Genomic DNA, 16,937 nt, shown 5'->3' with positions numbered 1-16,937 from the left:
ATGCATTTATGTACATATGCCTTCCATCAGCATTAAAAGCGCACTTTGCAAACAGCTGTTCCGAAACGCTTTACAGCTTGCATGCTCTTGCGACAGCAAACAAAGAGAGCCATGTAATGAAAGAGCGCACAGTCATGAATGAATGAGAGTAGTAAGCATTACACTAACACCAGCGCACAAGTGCGCTCCGCAAGCTCTCAGCCAACGCGGCAGCGCGCTGCTCCACCACCAACAATACCAACACAACTATTCAAGCAGCGGCCAAGCAACGAATGATCGGCGAAAGCAAAGAGGCAAACATAGCGGCACAGAGACACAAATATCCACTCAACGCAGGCGAACAGGCGAAACTATCAGCAATCGCAATGTTGTGGCGCTGCTCTTGGCTGTGTAGTCACTTGTAAATATTGCCTTTGCTACGTATTTCGGCTGCACAAGCTCTTTTATGTAAATGTACATATGTATGTACATGTATGTGTGCGAGTGTGTATGTAGTTGTTTGTCTGTATGAGTGCGCCCCACCACGTCACCGCATAGCGCAAAGTCGGCAGCGCTATCCCGGTATGCCCGTTGCTTCTCGCGCTTTTCCCGATTGCTGCCGTCGCCAACGTCTGCGCCGCACCACCACTCGTGCACTGTTACTGCTCACTTGTGTGTGTGTGTGGTTGGCATATGCTTATATAGCTTTAGTACCGTTCATTTGCTCAGCAACTACAGCATTGGCTACCGCCTGCCGCCAGCACGCCGCCCCGCGCTCGCTATGCCAACCAAACTATCCAGAGCATTGCGTAGCCAAATGAATTTCGGTGAGTATGTGTGGCTGTGTGTGTGGGTTTGTAGCTCTTCCCGGTTGCTACTTTGGCTGCTTTGGCTCTTCTTTTGCTGCGCTTTTGTTGGCAGCGCAGCCAACACTAGTTGTTGTAAATTAGTTACGTACATTTCGTACATATGAGTATGTGTGTGTGTGTGTATGTTTGTGTTTGTATGTTTGGGCGCTGCGCAGTTGCCGCTACTGCCACTGCCACAACGTTGGCAGCGACTTCATTCGCCGCTCTGTTGTTGGTGGGTCTTTTGCTCGTTGGCGCTTGTTGTTGTAAAGTCCGCGCGCGCGGCAATGTGGAGCGTTGACGATGATGGAATACAACGAACTCGATAACATTTTGAGGCAGTCTTTGGCTACACTTCGCATTGAACGTATCGCGGATATGTTGCGTTGCCTCGCGTTGCGTACAACATCAACAACATCATAATCATCAAAATCTCCACTTGATGTACTCCATTCGATAATTCTACACATTCGACTTTAAAAGAATTTTTTACAATAATTTTCGTTACAATTTCACGTACATGGATACTCTAGGTATTGCAAGCAGAGAAAACAAAAACAAGAATTCACAAAAAATTATTTAATTGCATAGTTTTTAATAAGAAAGTAAATAAAAGTGCAAAGTGTTGTGTTTTCTAGTGACGCTCGGACAGTGTGTGTCCTGTGTGCAACTGCAACTAATAACCGTTATTGCTCTTACACCTCTGTTACGGCATATAATTTAAAAAAAAAAAATCGCCCACGGACTTCGGTACGGATACGCGCTGAACGCCATACACATTAAAGTAACTCTGTGCGCTAACGCGGATGCGTTTTGCAATTGAAAACTTACAAAATCTGTAAATTGTCTTAAAGCGGCAAGCGAACGGTTAGTTGAACGCCTACGGTCGGTCGTTTGGTCGGTCAGTCGGTCGCAGGGTCGTTGGACGGTCGTTGGCTTACAGACGTGGCTCGTCGTTGGTGCCTGCATCCTTGCGTCTACAGCGCCACCCCAACTCTCTCCCTCCCCGCTCCGCACAACCCGCGCTGTTTATGCCGCATACCGCTTGCGCAATGCGCCACCTTGCCGGCTGGTGCATTTAGGCCGGTCGCTCGATGCAGGAGCCTGCAAAGCAGCACTTGCTGTCAGCCAAGCGCCCAGCCGCCCACCGCAACCCAACCAGCGACCAGCTGCCCGGCTTTCCTGCTGCGTCGCGCCTGCAAACAACGCGCACGAAGTCGCCGTCGTTGTTGTCGTAGTCGTAGTCGTGTCGGCACACATCGTTCGCAACGCACCAACACACAGATGCACACGTCAACACACACACACGCGCGCGCGCAGACAAACACTCGTGCAATGCATTCGGACTGCACAAGCTGCATTGCAGCAGTTAGCAGCAGCGGTGGCAACAACAACAACGCAACGTTAGAATAGAAACAGAAACGCTGCAGTGACGGAAGTGACGTAATTTCCGAAACAGGAAGCAGCAACATAGCGCTGCAGTGAGCGAGTGAACGAACAAACGCACAGACAATTTCAATGGCCAACAACAGCAGTGTCGTGCTGCTGCTGCTGGCGAACGTTCAGCAAAAAACTAGGAGGAGGCGAAAAACTGTGAATGGCAAAAATTGAAGAAAAAATGTGCAGATTTTTTAAATAAAAATATGAGTTCAAAACGAAAATGAAAAAATATGCAAAGAAAAATATGAAAAATAATCTAAAATCAAGTAAATAGCCACGCGTGTGCGTCTCCAAAACAAAAAAAAAATAATAATAATTCTGTGCATAAAATATGATTTTTGAAAAAAAAAAATGGAAAGCATATCAGTAAAAACCTACATATTTCTTCTTCTGCGTAAATATTGAAATAAGCAAACACCCATTGAAACCAAAATATTTACATGTGTGCCGAAATCCAAGCGAAAACAAAACAGCATGCAAAGTGCAGTGCTTATCTCAGTGCAAAATTGTGTGAATTTAATCATTAAGAAGACAGTTGAAAAGCCAGCCAGATATTTCGATCCAATGAAGCGCCGCAAAGCCGCTAATGAAGCGCGCTAGTCGAGTACGTTGCATGGCGATGGATATGCGTTTGAGTATTACAGCTGTGTGGTGGTAGTAGTTGGGCGTTGAGCGGAGCAAGCCTATGCATACAACATAAACACACACATACATATGTATGTGTGGCTAGAAAAAAGTTATATAAATAAAAAAGCGAAGCAAAATAAATTTCCCGGGGAGTGAATTATGAAAGAGGTGCCTACTTACCCCCAACCTTCCCACACCCCAGTGCTACCCCTCGTACATGCAAATCGTAATCCAAATTGTCGCAAAATTGCAAACGCGTAGCGAAGGCGAAATTTTCTGGAAAAGACAAAATTTTATTAACAAAAATGCAATGTTTGGCAAAATAGCGAAATTTGGAACAATTTGGACAGCTAACTGTTTATATAAAATATGAAAAACTAGTATTTCTTTTCGGACACAAAATTATATTTTTAGCCGAAATATTGATAAGCTAAAATTCCCCACAAATATTTGTTTTGCGTTACAAAATCTATTGTTTGAGGAAAAATCCTAAAACTGCTTTGGAAAAAATTAAATAATAAGCAAATTTGTTGAAAAAAAATATTTTTTTTCGAAATTGTCTAATTGCAATATTGATATGCGATTGCATATGTAATTTATCTGAGTTTGTCAAAGATGTTGTTGAATTGTCTGTTGGCTGCGTTGTTTCCTAAATCTGTGCCTATGTACATATCGTCACTTAAAATGCAAAATAACGTGAAATCACTTTTCATAAGTTTATATCCGCAGGAAAAGCGATGTAATAGAAACCACCCATATTAAAGTAAAATTTGAGTTTTGGTTATAAAATGGTTATATATTGGTTATATATCGATTATATCTGACAGCGGGAGCTGAATATTTTGTGCTATATATACATAAATATGTATGTAATATGATGTAGTGAATCGTAAGCAATGAAAAACTGAATTTCGATGTTTTTGATGATGCGTTGTTTGCATTTTAGGTGACGATATGTAGATATGCACTTTGTACTAACAAGCTATTAACAAGCTACCATATAAAGACGTGGTTATGAGAAGTAATTTATTTTTGCGTTATTCACATGTAAAGTTTTCATAGTGATTTGTATATTTTCATTTACGCTTAAACATGAAGTTTGTTAGAAATTTTCAATTTATAGAATTCACTTATATTCGCTACAACTCTTTAAGTAGTCAGAAAAAATGCATAGAACAAAAAAAAAACAATAAAATATTTGTAGCACTTCCTTAGTAGTCTATGATAACCATTTGATCAAGTTTTGAATAATAATATTAAATATTATTTTATCAAGTTTTGCATAAAAGTCAATAATAATATTAAATTCAAATCAGCTGCAACTTTAGAAATATTTTTTAGTCACTCATATCTGCTTTCCAAATGTTCGTCAGACATATACATACATATTTTCTTAAAAGCAAAAGTTTTATTTATTTTATTCTAATAACAGAAACTAAATTGAGGTGTCGTCTAAGTCTTGACTATAAGTCTGAATAAGGCTAGAAATTAGCTTGTTATCATAAATCTCCCTAATAAATCAAGTTCTATATTAATTTTCCGAACGCCTTCTGTATATTATTTTAATAGTGTTTTATTCCCTTCTCTTTATTTCTTCAATTATTTAAATATAAATATTTGATTAACAATTGTTCATCCTAAAGGTTTTTATCCGTAGGAATGTTTGGATGTGTCCTAAATTTCTAGAGTTATAAAATGATAAAACAGATATGACGAGAAAAAAGTCTTCAAAACCTTTTAAATTTTAATTGTTTTCAATATTAATTTTTTATTTGATAAAATTAAGAAAACTAAAAAACTAAATTGTTTTGTTGAAAAGATAGACGCAGCAGCGCATGAGCATAGAAGACCACAGTTAGGCCATCATTAGGCACATTGTGTTCCTGGAATAGCCAAATTAAGCCTTATTCAGCGACTCAGTAGATTTGGCAAAATACTTAATTTTTTCCACCCAAGCTGTCCAATGTCTCTTAAGTTAGTGCATTGAGAGCCATGGAATATATCCCGTCTCATCCGGTTCCGTGAACACTACGGTTTTCACTTTTCCAATTTTTTAAAGATGTTTAAAAGTAAAAAAAAATTAGTTGAAAGTCATAAGGGGTTACATAAGTTTCCTCGGGTAAAAAACAGCCTTCTTTCAACAATCTTTTTCTCATATAAAAATGAAATATTTTATTAGAGTTTTTTATTGTTACAAACATAGACTATTAACAAAGGAATTCTGAAATTTTTGAAAAAAAAAAAATATTTTAACCTCGGCCATTGCGACGCCATTTCCGGTGACCCCTCGGAAAAAAGATGCCCCCGCTTTGGCAGGATAATTTTTTACAGGATCAACTAAAGTGAAAAAATACGTGTTTAACTTAATAAAACCTGAACTTAGAATATGGACGAAGTAAAAAAACTAAAAATTTGATTTTTGGCAGAGCTTTTTACAAAAAAATTTAAATTTAAGTGAAAATTACGCTACGTTTGTTTTTCGAATAGTTGTAATCGAAAAAAATCTTTTGTCCAAGCCTTTAAGATTTGTATCTCACAGACCTGTGTAAAATTTCGCGAAGATCTGTTGAGTAGTTCTCAAGAAATCTTGCTAACCGACTTCAAAAACACAGTTTCGAGAAAAACGTTTTTAAAGACGGCTCTTAGCCCAGCTAGCCTCGAGCGCACAAGTTCTCAAGGCTATATCTCCGAAACCATTACTCGGATCACTTCAACTTTGGGATAGTATTCTAGAGGTGTTGTAGACTTTAATAAGACAATAAAAAGTTCGATTTTTTGATATCCGTAAACCTATGTAACCCCTTAAGTTAGAGCATTGAGAGCCGTGGATTAGGATATTCTGTCTCCGTCTGGGCACATTACGCCGAAACCACTTTTCCAATTTTTGAAAGGTGGTTAAGCATAATAAAAAAATTTAATGGGCCGTTGTAGTGTAAAAAAATTAAAAATGTATTTAATAGTAAAAAAATATATCATTTGTTTTCACGATATTAAGATATTCAGTAAAAAATTACAAACATACAGCGATTAAAAGTAGGAATGCTTTTATATACTTTTTTAACATTCTCAATAGTACTTTCTTTGACTGTGACTTTTTTGGTCAATAGCGTTAAGTTTTCCAAGCTTCGCCAAATTCCTTCTTAATCTGAATAGCTCATACAATCTTTAAAAAGTCACAACCATTGTCCTAACATAAATCATATTAAAAAAAAGTAATAAACTCCCTTTTCAAATATATTGTCTTCAATGAAAATAAAATTTTTTTATTTAGTAAGTATTTTTTTCGAAGTTGCATTACTTTATGAATTTCCAACGTAACATAAAATATTCAAATAATCTCTATGACGAGATCTAAAGTATAAACGTAGCAATAATCAATTTTATTAATCGACATCACACAGTTAAGCCGCAATTATTAATTTTTTTCAAAACGAAAATTGTAAAAAGCCACCACCGAATTACATGACCTCTGCAAATGCCTACAAACTCACATAAATACATACAAACATATACACATAAAAACATTATGATATCATACATATGTATGTACATAAATAAATGAAATCCACAATGCACATAAAACCCAAATTTACTAGCATGTATTAGAATATACTTATGTATATATAAAATACATACAAACATCTAAGTATATAGATATGTATATACATATGTATATACAAACATATACATACATAAGTATACTCGTATGTCAAAATGCATGCAGCAGCTATCATCCCCTCATTTGCGAGTGAGTAACTATTTGGCCTACATTTGCAATGAATTCCTGAACAATTAAAAGCGCATCTTTACTCTGCACTAACACGCAGCCATTCGCAGACAGCATGCAATACAGACGTGTATGTTTGCAATATATGTATATATGTATGTGTGTGTGTTTGTATATGAACAGTGCAACGCTTTGTGCCGCAGCAAAGCAGCCAAGCAGCCAAGCAAGGAAATAGGCAAGCGAGCTGAAATAGCCAATATGCGAAGAAACTTGCATAGGACAAATGATTCTCTGCAGCTTTCTATGATTGAGTGCACACACTCACGCATGCACATGCGAACATACATACAAACACACATGCATGCTTTCTTTTCGAGCGAGCAAAGTCTTCAAAAAGCAAAAATCAGAAAAAAACCGAAAAAGCAAACAATAAAAAGAACAACCACCAGCGGCAGCAGATTACAATGCAACGAAGCAAACTATTAAAAGCGCTCCCCTGTCATGTTGTTGTTGCTGTTTCTATTTTATTTTTTATGGGCTTTTGGCTTTTTGTGAACGCTTGTATGGGCGTGTGCGTGTATATGTACATATATGTAAGTGTATTTTGTCAGCAAACATAACTAATTGTAAGCGCTGATAGCAAGCGAACCCAACCGCGCAGCAATCAGTTCCACGCCAAAAACAACAACAGCGTCGCTGTCCAATTTTCGAAAAAGTCAAAAGTTTGGTAAACGTCTACGAAGACCAACAGACAGATTAAACACTACACACAGGCGATAAATACTATGCCCTCAGTATTGAGAGACCATATGGTGTGAGCGCATAAATTTCGGCAAACGGAATATTAGGCTATTATGGGTTGGTACTAGTCCAGTAGTTTAGCTATGTAGTAATGAGGACCGTATAGACTAGCGAAGAGTTTGAGTACGCAGTTGCTTATGTTTTACTATTTTGAAACCAAAAAGCTTTTTAACACCTTGACTAGCTGCTTAAAGACGGAGCCCTCAAAGTCTATACTTTTAAATCGAATTATTGAATTCTTGTACCCTGAACAGCTATAACCGGGAACCGGTCATTCATTCGTTTTGAGTTATCGTTCTGACATTTTGTACATTTATTTTTTAGCCCAAGAAACTGTTCATTTGTCGGAATCGCCGATATCGGACTACTATAGCATATAGCTGCCCTACAAACTGATCGAATAGAATCAAATCTTTGTATGGAAAACTTTTTTATTTGATGAGCTATCTTCACGAAATTTGGCATGTATAATTATTCAAAGCAACGGCACAATCTCCGAAGAAATGTTTTGGATCGGACAACTTTAGCTTATAGCTGCCCTACAAACTGTTGGAAATTCGTTCGTTGTTCAAAGCAACGGTAAAATTTGCGAAGAAATGTTTTGGATCGGTCCACTATCGCATATACATAAGTACATACATATGTAGCTGCCATATACTTCAAGTAATCAAACTCAAGATAAAATTCTTTTTATACTCTTTTATGCAATGGAAATGCAAGCGTGAAGGATATTTTCATTATGTTCCTGGCTACGATACATTTTTTGACTTAAAAGCTCGAATTCGAAACGGTCGCGCTTTCAAAAAATTAAGTTTTTAAACTAGCACACATTTGAAAACTACTTCATAATTAAAGTAAAAACCCTTCCACTTGCCAAAAAATTATACAAAACTTTAATTTTTGACTCAATGACTTATATTTAATTTTGAACTAGTGTGTCTCTAAAAAATTCCATCATTTTCAATACAAGGGCTGAGCAAACACACTCCAATGCACACTCCGCATAGCGCTGCACATACCAAAACTATCCCCAAACTCATTTCATGCTTACACCGCCGCTCTCTCTGTGTGTTTCGTACTGTTCGTAGAACAAAAGCTGTGTAGCCTACCCAGCAGGCAGAATAAGAAACACTTTAGTGCAAGCAAACACACCTACAAACACATGTACATGTGGCGTGTGTGTGTGTGTGTGTGTTGGTGTGTGCGCTCATAGAATAAGCATTTTTTCACAAAGCACAAGAAGAACAAGAGAAAGAAATGGAGAAATGAAATGTTTGTTGTTGTAATAGTAACAGTATACGAGTACCGTACGAACAAACATACCTCTTCTAGCATAGGTCATTGGTCTTTTTCGGCGTCAACGACACGACGGCTAGCCAAGCAATCTAGTGTTCTGTACGACGCTGTCGTCGTCGTCGCCGTCGTCGCTAACGGCGTAGTAGTTGTAGTCATCGTCGTTGTCGTCGTCATCATCATCATATAGCCATTTTCTGACGTCTCCGTCAAAGTTATTTGTGTTGACTACAAACGCGAACAGCAGCAAACTTAGCACAGAGCGGTGCGAAGTGTTTGGTGGCGGAGGAGAGTGTCATGCTGAGCGAGCTTGCGAGCGAGTCGCGAGGAGGCGGTGGATATGAAAACTGTGAATTGGAATTCGGTGAATGTGTGAATGGTTTGTGGGGTGTTAATGGGGTAGTTGGGTGAGCCGAGCGCGGTGCTTGTGTGGTGAACGCCGGGTTTGGGTCGATTGCTTGTGGGCGAATGTTTGCGATTGTTTGCTCAATCCTAGACTGACTGATTGTCTGCCTCGGTTGCATTAACAGCATTGCTCTGACTATTCACGAACTATCGGCATGCTTATCTGTATGCTGATAAACTATATACATATGTATGTATGTATGTACATATGCAACGCTCAGTCATTAGAAATCAAAATCGGAAGCCATGCAAAAGTTTGTTGATATGAGAAGTGTGGGAAAATTATACAATTATGTATATTGTAATATAGTACAATTGTTTTGTTGTTTATAAACTTTATCTGCATTGCCGAATTATTTACTATGCGAAAATTTAGGCATTTTTCTTAAGGTTAGAATCGCTTGCAGAGTTGAAGTCAGTGGTTTAGATGGTTCCAATAGAAGATTGAAAATACCATAGGCATTATTAAGTGTTGTGTCTCGTGAGAGGAAGCTTGATCAACACCAAGAATTGTAAATATGTTTGTACGTCCGTTAAGTTTTGAACAAAACTCTTGTAGAAAACATTTTTGTGGAAAATATGATATTCAAAATGAAAGCAAAAACAGTATTTCGTCTGCTTTACGGTTATGTTCTCCATCGCTATCGGTTTGCAAAGAATTTATTTAATTTGGTACTAAACCCGTCATAATGAGTTTGGCACGAAGTTTCTAATACCTAAAAAAACCGTCGAAGACCCCATAGATCTGTATAGACGCGAACTAGTCGCTCAAAATTTTAGATATCAATCTGAAATTTCACTAACGTCCTTTTCTCGCCAAGAAGCTGCTAATTTTTCGAAACCGCCCATATTAGATCAATATAGCACATAGCTGCCATACAAACTGAACGATCGGAATCAAAAGCATGAATGGAGAGCTTTTTCTTTTGAAAAGATGTCTTCACGAAATTTGCCAAAGATTTTTGTTTAAAGCAATGCCGCAATCTCTGAAGAAATTGTTCAGATCGGACGCGTATAGCAAGTTGGTGGCATACAAACTGACCGAACAAAATGAAATAAAAGATATTTTTATGCCCTTCTATGTTATTAAAAATGTATGTACGTATGTATGCATTGAAATAATTTTCCAAAACTCTGATGACAATGAGCTATTAATATTTGACTTTGCACCGCCAAATCACCGCCTAATTAAACCAACGTGTGTGGCCCGAAACAAACGCATCCAGAAGCTGCACCACAAAATTTCCACCAAATTGCATACATTTCTACAATACAAGGTGTGCATATGTAACGAGGCATGTCGCATGCAATTTACCGGCGAATAACACTGCGATTGCCGTCGGTCCTGCAGTTTGCTGCGCTCTTTTTTCACCTATTTGGGATGTGCTGTTAGGCTTTTTTGGTACTTGTAGGCCGCTTGCTTGCTGCTGCAGACTGTCGCTGTTGGCGGTTGCATTTGCATAAATAATTTCATTCAATTTTTTATGCTGCTCGCCAGTTTTAAGCCTATCTTTCGCGCACACAAACTTACAGAGACATACTTACACACATCTATGCATACATATGTACACACTGACACTCATGCATATGCACTTTGGTGCATGGTTATATTTTTATATTCCACATTATAATCATTCCATTTGCAGTTAGTCGCGCGACGAAGTCAATTTCTCCGACAATTGCTGTTGGCACAATTTCCGAGCAGCGCTGCTGGCAGCAATTAGCAGCGCAGTCGACTGCACTGTTGGCTTCGTTCGTGTCGCGTTAATGTAATGTTATGATTCGTTGGGTCGATTGTTGTTGTTAGTATTGCAACTGTTGTTACTCTTACTGCTGTTGTTGCCGTTGCTGTTAGTGATGATGTTCTAGCGGCTCGCTGTTGTAACTGTAACTTGCTGACGATGGCGTTGCACACACACACACACATATCTATGTTACTTGCAGACATTTAAAGAAATAACTGTTTAGCTCTGCCTCTATGATTATTCAGTTCAGTTGGCTGCCCTAGAGTCGCTTGAATTGCTGTGCGCCGTTCTCCGTACGCTGGCGGCTCAAATCATGGTGACGTATGTATGTATTCCACCCATTCCACGGCACTCCAGCTCCAGCTGGTGGTAGCGTGCCAATCGCACTTACCAACAAGTATGCGCATACATACATATGTATGTACAAATTTTTCTGTAGTATACACACTTAGGTATGTGTGTGTATATGTAAAGTGCTTGTTAGACAACAGTGTAAACATGTTTATATTCGGTTAGATACCGGTATTCTGGCCGCCTTTGGATACCTCACTATGGTTACATATTCGAAACATTTAGTACATACTGTCGTACATATACACCGTTACGTACATACATACATTCATACATATCTATACTTGCGCTATATATACACATTTTTACATATATACGTTTACATATGTATATACAAACACAGTTATATATAAATGAATATGTATGTATGTATGAAACTCAATATCTAGTATGTAAGTGTGTGTGTTTTTTATATGTTTGTATTTGTGCATTTCTTTTTATGCCTGTATCTGTGCTTATGCCCGCGTTTGGCCTGTTGTTTTGCTCTTCTGTGCGCTGTCACCAACGCCGAATGGAGCTTTAGGTCATAGAACTTTTGGGCCCCTGCTGTTGTGCTATGTGCATTGTTGCTGTTTTCCTGTTCTTTTTCTCTGTATATTTCCATTCACGTTGTTTGTGTGTGAGTGTGTGTGTTGGCTTCCTCGTTTTTTTACTGTTGCCGCTGCTGTTGTTGTGTGTGCTTTTTTTGTTGTATGTTGCAGAGATTCCACATTCACACACTGCAGGCATATCAAGCCATTTTTGTTGGGTCAGCAGTGATTCATTGAATTAAATTATTTTGTATACATTTGTATGTGTGTATGTGTGTCTACTTACAGCAAGCTTTAATATTTAATGAAATATCTTTAAATATCTGTAGGAAATAGCGCTCTTAAATTACCAAAAGCCATCAACACCTCTGCTTTAAATGGAAATGGAAATACGCGTATAAATGTGGCTTTTGCTTATTATTTTAATTATGAGCTGTGAGTTAAATTTATTGCATTTCCAGGGGTATGTAAGCAGTGTATTATAGAAGTTGGATTTCCAAAAATATGCATACTTATGTATGTATGTACACATTTTCTTAAAAAGGAGCTTGCAATTGGTTTCTACGAAGATTATTAGACTATATTCTCTCTCTAAACCCTGAAATCTTTTACAAAGTTTATTGGATTTATTGGTTTATTAGTGGGTTAGACCTTATGAACCCCCTCTCGGTGTAAAAATTTTAAATTTTTTCAAAAATAAAGCATTTAAATGGATCACAGTTTCTGAAAATTTTGTTTATGGGCCGACGTTACCATTCACTTGGTAACGCGTTTTCGACAAAAATTAATTACATTAAACTCGCCTTCACTTGAGCAGTAACCAAAGTTAGGGAATAGTTTTAGATCTTGTTATAAAAATAAATTCAGTTTGTTGAAAAAATAATTAAGTACATATTTTTTTTAAATTTTTTAACATTGAACATTTTTTAAAATTATTTTCTAATTTTTTTTAATGTTTTTTATATACATATATTTTTTGATATTTTTAAAATAGATTTTTTAATTATTATTTTTTCTTTATTTATTAAAAGTTTGTTTTTAATAATTTGTTAAAAATATTTTTGTTTTTCATTTGTTTTTATTTTGTATTTTTTTTATTTATGTATATACATAATTAGTTTTATAATTAAAACAAATTTAAAAGAAAATAATTAGGAGCATATTTTTTAATATCATTTTTTAGCATTGAAATTTTTTTTAAAAATATTGTTTTATTTTTTATATTTCTTTTTATACAAATGTAAATTTTTTTGATGTTTTTAAAATATATTTTGTTATTATTTCTCTTTATTTTTTTTACAATTTTTTCCTTTTTTTAATTTTTTTTAATATATTTTTTATAATATTTTTTTTAATATCTATATCTTTTTAATAATTTTATTTTTAATTTATTTTTATTTTTTCTTAATTTTATTTATATTCATACATATGTATATTTTATAAATTTGTATCAAATATGTTTTTTAATACTTTTTATTTTCTTTTTGTAATATTGAAATATTTTTTTTTTGTTTTTTGTTGTATTTTTTTAAAATACATTTATTATTTTTTATTTAATTTTTTTTTAATTCTCTATTTAGATTTTTTTTATTTTGTCTTTAAAAATTTTTTATTGTTAAGTTATTTTATTGAGTTTTTTTATTTTATTTATATATGTATGTCCACATGTACATATATCTAAATATTTTTTTTTTATAAATTTTTCTAAAATATTTTTTTCTATTATTAATATTTTCTGACTTAATTCCAACTCTTAGTTATTGTAATCAAAATCTATAGCAAAATATATATATCAAACAAAAATTCACGTTTTGTGTATACATATATACATATGTATGTATATATGCATGTATGTACATATGTACTGAAGCAATATGCACGTGATACGCGGAAGCACCCACAATCGTTTATTTATCGATTTTTCGCTGCCAAGCAACCCATACATGCACCAAGCCGCACATAAACATTCATAGAAATTCATATACATATATGTATGTATGTATAAACACAAATAAGTGCCGTGTGGATTTATATATTTCTGTACATGAAAGCGTATGTATATATGCATATAAGGGAGTGCGTGTACTCATTATAAATGCATATGCTAACACACCCACAACAAGCGGCAAATGTTTGTTGGCAGTTTTTGATAGTTGAAGCATATAGTAAGGCGATTTGGCCGACTTGAAGCTTGCATGTATGTATGTATATGTAGGTGGATATTTTTATTTTTTTCATAGCTGTAATGCATTCATTCACATGTTATGCATCCACATACATATATCTATGTATATCTATAGATATTTACTTACTCGTGTGTATATACATATGTATGTAACTTTCGTGTACGCCTTCGCTTATCATGCTTTGTACTCAGAGTAAGCGATAGCAACAACAATGCTGGTTGTGCTGTTGGATATACATGTTTTCATATCTATGACATTAATGTGTGCTAGGAACTCCAACAATAAACAAACCGGCTCCAATATTTGCTCATCAATTGATAAAAAAGCAGCATCCCTCAAGCGCATTGAGGCATATAAACAGTGACTGATAACATTGAACTTGTTCTAGCTGGTTTTAGGAATTGCAAAAAACTTATGAGTTTTGTAAATTTGCTAGTCTAGGCTTAAAATCTAGCAGGCTTCGTTCTCTAGAGGCAATGTTTGAACAGCTGGGATAGTTTTTTTTCGATTTACTAAGGCCGAACGAACGCTCGGGGAAGCCAAAAAATCTAATCATGAGCGCTGGGGACTTTTTTTTAATTATGAGACACATTTTTTGTGGAGAAAGGAAATTTGCTACAAACCAAGTTTTGCAATTGAAAGTTATTTTTTCATTGAGTTATAAATATCATAAGAGAAAAATTTTATTTAAAATATTCAAGCTTCAACCATAAATATATTTTAAGCGGGCAGATTAATGAAAACATAAAGGTAGACCATTTTTGAAAGCGTTGAATTTTTTAAAGTAGTTGGAAGCGAGGTTTGCGTTTTTCTATCTTACAAGTATCTATAATAAGAAAAAATAGGAAAGCTGCAAGTCACAGGACCTTCCTTTACAATTAAGAACGCATATTGGAGCGACTTTTTTAGAAAAAAAACATATTGTGTTTTGTTTATCAACACTAATGTATATAGCAGCCTCTAACATCAGTGCTTTAAGCCTCTTGGCACGAAGTTCAATTTCGGCCTGAATAATTGTGAGGCCCACTATATGTATGAGCTCTCAAATATGGAGGTATGCTGAACTGGTTATCCAGATTATACAAAAATACAAGCATATATGTACGTACATATATATATATACATATATACATATGCATCCATAGCTATTCTCATTTCACATGCGTGAACAATCCTTCTCACACGCGTCCATTTTACCTTCAACACTTGACCAGCCAACAGACAATCGCGTACCGTTAACTTCTAGTCAATTTAGCTAAAATGTAAAATATTGCTTGTTATTTTATAAACGAACAATCCATACCCCTTATACACTTTTCGAATAATCCAACCAACAACACTACTAAACAAAATCGCTTGACAAAACCACAAATAATTTTATTGAAAAATTTCTTCATTAACAAAAAGCGACCTCACCAACAAATTGCGGCGTAAAAGTAAATTTATTAATTAAAAACAACAACAACAACGTTTATATATGAATCTCTGGCAACGCAGAACAAAAACCACAAATTGTGTGCAACAACAACAGCAAAAGTGTAATATTTAAAATAAAAAAACGCAACAATAGTAATAAACAACAAATGCAAAAATAAATAAAAAAACAACAACTACAACAACCATAAAAGTTGAAATGGACTCGTCGCCGCAATTGTATAAAATAAATTCCAAATGTCTTCCGGAATAAATTGTCGTGAAATTTTCGTATTTTTGGAAATCTTAATTTGGAACCAAAGGGATCATCAGAAGAAGAGAAATCATAGTCAACAACAACAACAACAACAGCAGCAGCGACACAGCAACAATAATAATGATAGTGACCAGCAACAAAAGCAACAGCAGCAACAACAGCAAAACAACGCAGTGAAAGTGTTAAAGTGTAATACTAATAATCGTACCAACAACAACAACAATAATAATAATAACATACACAAAACCTATAGCAACAATAGCAGCAATAGCAGTAACAACAGCAACAACAGCGGTGTCGTGAGCGGTAGTCAAAGTAGCAGCAGCAACTGTAACAACAAAAACAGCTGCAGCAACAATAACAAAAGCCAAAAAATCACCAATTACACGCATAGTGCTGGTCATCGTCAGCAACAACAACAGCAACAACAAACGCATTTACAATATTTCCAACAGCAGCAGCTGAACAACGCCAAATGTAATAACATCAGCAACCGTAACAACAAAAACAACAGCAATACACATTCGAACCACTTGAAATTGTTGCAAAATCAAATGAAAATCGCACGCAAAGTCTGCACCAGCAGCGGCCAACAGTAACAGCAGCGCGCTTGAAGGGAAAAGAAATTTCACAAAATCCAAAGAGGAAATAAAATTCAGAAATTTCTACAAAAGAAATTCCGCAAACTGCTGCGCGAGTTGGCACTTAGACGCCAAACACAACCACACACACGCAAGTGTTAAAGTGTATGGGTGTGTGTGTGTGCTGCTGAGAGCGGAGCAATCAAAAAAGAAATTCGAAAAAAACTATTAAACGCTTTGTTGTTGGCTTTGAGACGATGTTCAACACAACAAAAGCGCAAAGCTAAATTTAATGATTTTTGTATAAAAAAAGAAACGATTTTTATAAAAAAAAATTTTGATGATTTAAAAAAATATTAATGATTTTATAATTTAATTTACATGCGCGTATAAGTCGACGGACACAAACAACAACAAAAGCAACTACGTATGAGTAGCGTGCAGCGAGTGTTTTGTTGAATGCATAAACTATTGGGGAAAAGCTGATTACGAAACGATTTGAGTTGGCATTTTTTTACCGTTTGTTGGAAATTGTTTGAAAATTGTTTGTTTCAAACAATTCGCTAATTGTTCGAACAAGTGTCTTAGCATAAAAAGAAATAATAGTTAAATATAAAGTTAATAATCTACACACATATATAAACTATATATACAAATACATGCAAGTACATATATATATATATATATATATATAATATATATACAATATATATAAGTTGAAATTGAAGAACCAT

General features: G+C 35.5%; 2 protein-coding genes across 3 annotated transcripts in view; both read left to right on the top strand.

Moving 5' to 3' along the window:
• LOC126754446 (probable nuclear hormone receptor HR3) overlaps positions 1 to 16,937 on the top strand; it is an 82,894-nt gene that overhangs the window by 20,250 nt on the left and 45,707 nt on the right. The gene's annotated exons all lie outside the window — the stretch shown is intronic.
• LOC126754447 (myb-like protein M) lies at positions 1,226 to 16,233 on the top strand. Its single transcript, XM_050466413.1, has 2 exons — positions 1,226 to 1,360; positions 15,340 to 16,233. The coding sequence occupies exon 2, from the start codon at positions 15,604 to 15,606 to the stop codon at positions 16,219 to 16,221; it is 618 nt and encodes a 205-aa protein (XP_050322370.1). The 5' UTR covers positions 1,226 to 1,360; positions 15,340 to 15,603; the 3' UTR covers positions 16,222 to 16,233.

This window comes from Bactrocera neohumeralis, chromosome 4 (assembly GCF_024586455.1).
Source record: "Bactrocera neohumeralis isolate Rockhampton chromosome 4, APGP_CSIRO_Bneo_wtdbg2-racon-allhic-juicebox.fasta_v2, whole genome shotgun sequence".
Taxonomy (NCBI): Eukaryota; Metazoa; Arthropoda; class Insecta; order Diptera; family Tephritidae; genus Bactrocera; species Bactrocera neohumeralis.
The sequence above is the reverse complement of the archived record's forward strand: the minus strand, read 5'-3'. Positions and strand labels throughout refer to the sequence as shown.

Excerpts from the sequence above, each read along its gene's own strand:
- LOC126754447 (XM_050466413.1), top strand. The coding sequence starts at position 15,604 with ATGTCTTCCGGAATAAATTGTCGTGAAATTTTCGTATTTTTGGAAATC.